Below are 1157 nucleotides of genomic sequence, written 5' to 3' on the forward strand. Positions count from 1 at the left end.
ATAATCCATAATAACGCTTCCTCCAGTGAGAAAGTGTTCTGGTGTGAATCAGGAGAGAAATCTGCACAGATCAAGCACCGTTTAAACGGCTCTAAACTAATATGTGGCTGGATTTTGATGTGAGAGACAACAGGAGATGCACTTTCTCACTGCAGGAAGCGCTATTATGGATTATAGACTTTACTTGTGGATTATTGTGACGTTTTTATCAGCTGTTGGGACTCTCGTTCTGACGGCACCCATTCACGCCATTGCTGAGACACTGATTCTGCTCCCCCTTTCTCCAAATCTGATGAAGAGACAAACTCCTCTACATCTGGGATGATCTGAGGGGGAGCAGATTTTCAGCAAATGTTTATTTTTGGGTGAACTGCTCCTTTAACGGTGATCATTGTCCCTGTTCACAGCGCATAGTGAGTTCTCCGGGTCTGGAGGAAGATGACGTGGAGTGAAACCTGCTGATCTTCAGGTCTCTGGTCTTTTATTGATCGCGTTCACTCCTGTGTTTGCTTGCACAGTCGTCCCGATCACTGCACTCTCTGTCTGTTCATAGTTTGCGGTTTCATAGTTCATATAAAGAAAGAGGTGTTAATTTGATTCCAAACATGATTTTTCTTGTAGCAATCACAGATCTTTGAATACAAATGAAAACATCAAATTACAAGTGTAATATTTTACTGATAAAGCGAGTTATAAAGGTCATCGGTTCATATGTTACAGACACAAACACAAGGCAGTTTCTTTAAAGTGTCATTTTTGGATATTTTCCTCACACTTAGTGGTTAATCATATGTTAGATCTATCTGCAGTGTAATCAGATGTTTTCGTTTATGAATCGTTTTGAGTATGAAAGTGTTTTGGGCACATTTGTAATTTTTATGCACTGAACTTTAAACGATAATTTCCTTTTTTGTATTCATTAAATACTTTAATCAAGAATGTGGTCTTGCTCACATTATTTCTACTGTGCTGGTCATGTCATGATTGCTCCACTAGGAGGCAGTGCAAACACAGATTATTATAAACTTCAGTTGAGATTCACAGTAGTCTGAATGGAAGAGACGCATCTGTGCAAAGACAGTTCAACACAAGCATTCACAACTTTTTCAAAATGTGTTTATAATGGCACATTACAAAATATAACTCGCTACATGTTC

The 1157-nt window shown here is 38.7% G+C and overlaps 1 protein-coding gene across 1 annotated transcript in view; it reads left to right on the forward strand.

The window, feature by feature from the left end:
• LOC107667141 (mitochondrial import receptor subunit TOM20 homolog) overlaps positions 1–929 on the forward strand; it is a 5352-nt gene extending 4423 nt beyond the window's left edge. The window contains exon 5 of the mRNA XM_016458746.1: positions 408–929. Coding sequence (XP_016314232.1) covers positions 408–452 — 45 coding nt within the window. The 3' untranslated portion in view covers positions 453–929. The remainder of the gene's footprint in view (positions 1–407) is intronic.
• The last annotated feature ends 228 nt before the right edge of the window (positions 930–1157 follow it).

The sequence above is a fragment of the Sinocyclocheilus anshuiensis genome, unplaced genomic scaffold (genome assembly GCF_001515605.1).
Source record: "Sinocyclocheilus anshuiensis isolate Anshui unplaced genomic scaffold, SAMN03320099.WGS_v1.1 scaffold665, whole genome shotgun sequence".
Classification (NCBI taxonomy): Eukaryota; Metazoa; Chordata; class Actinopteri; order Cypriniformes; family Cyprinidae; genus Sinocyclocheilus; species Sinocyclocheilus anshuiensis.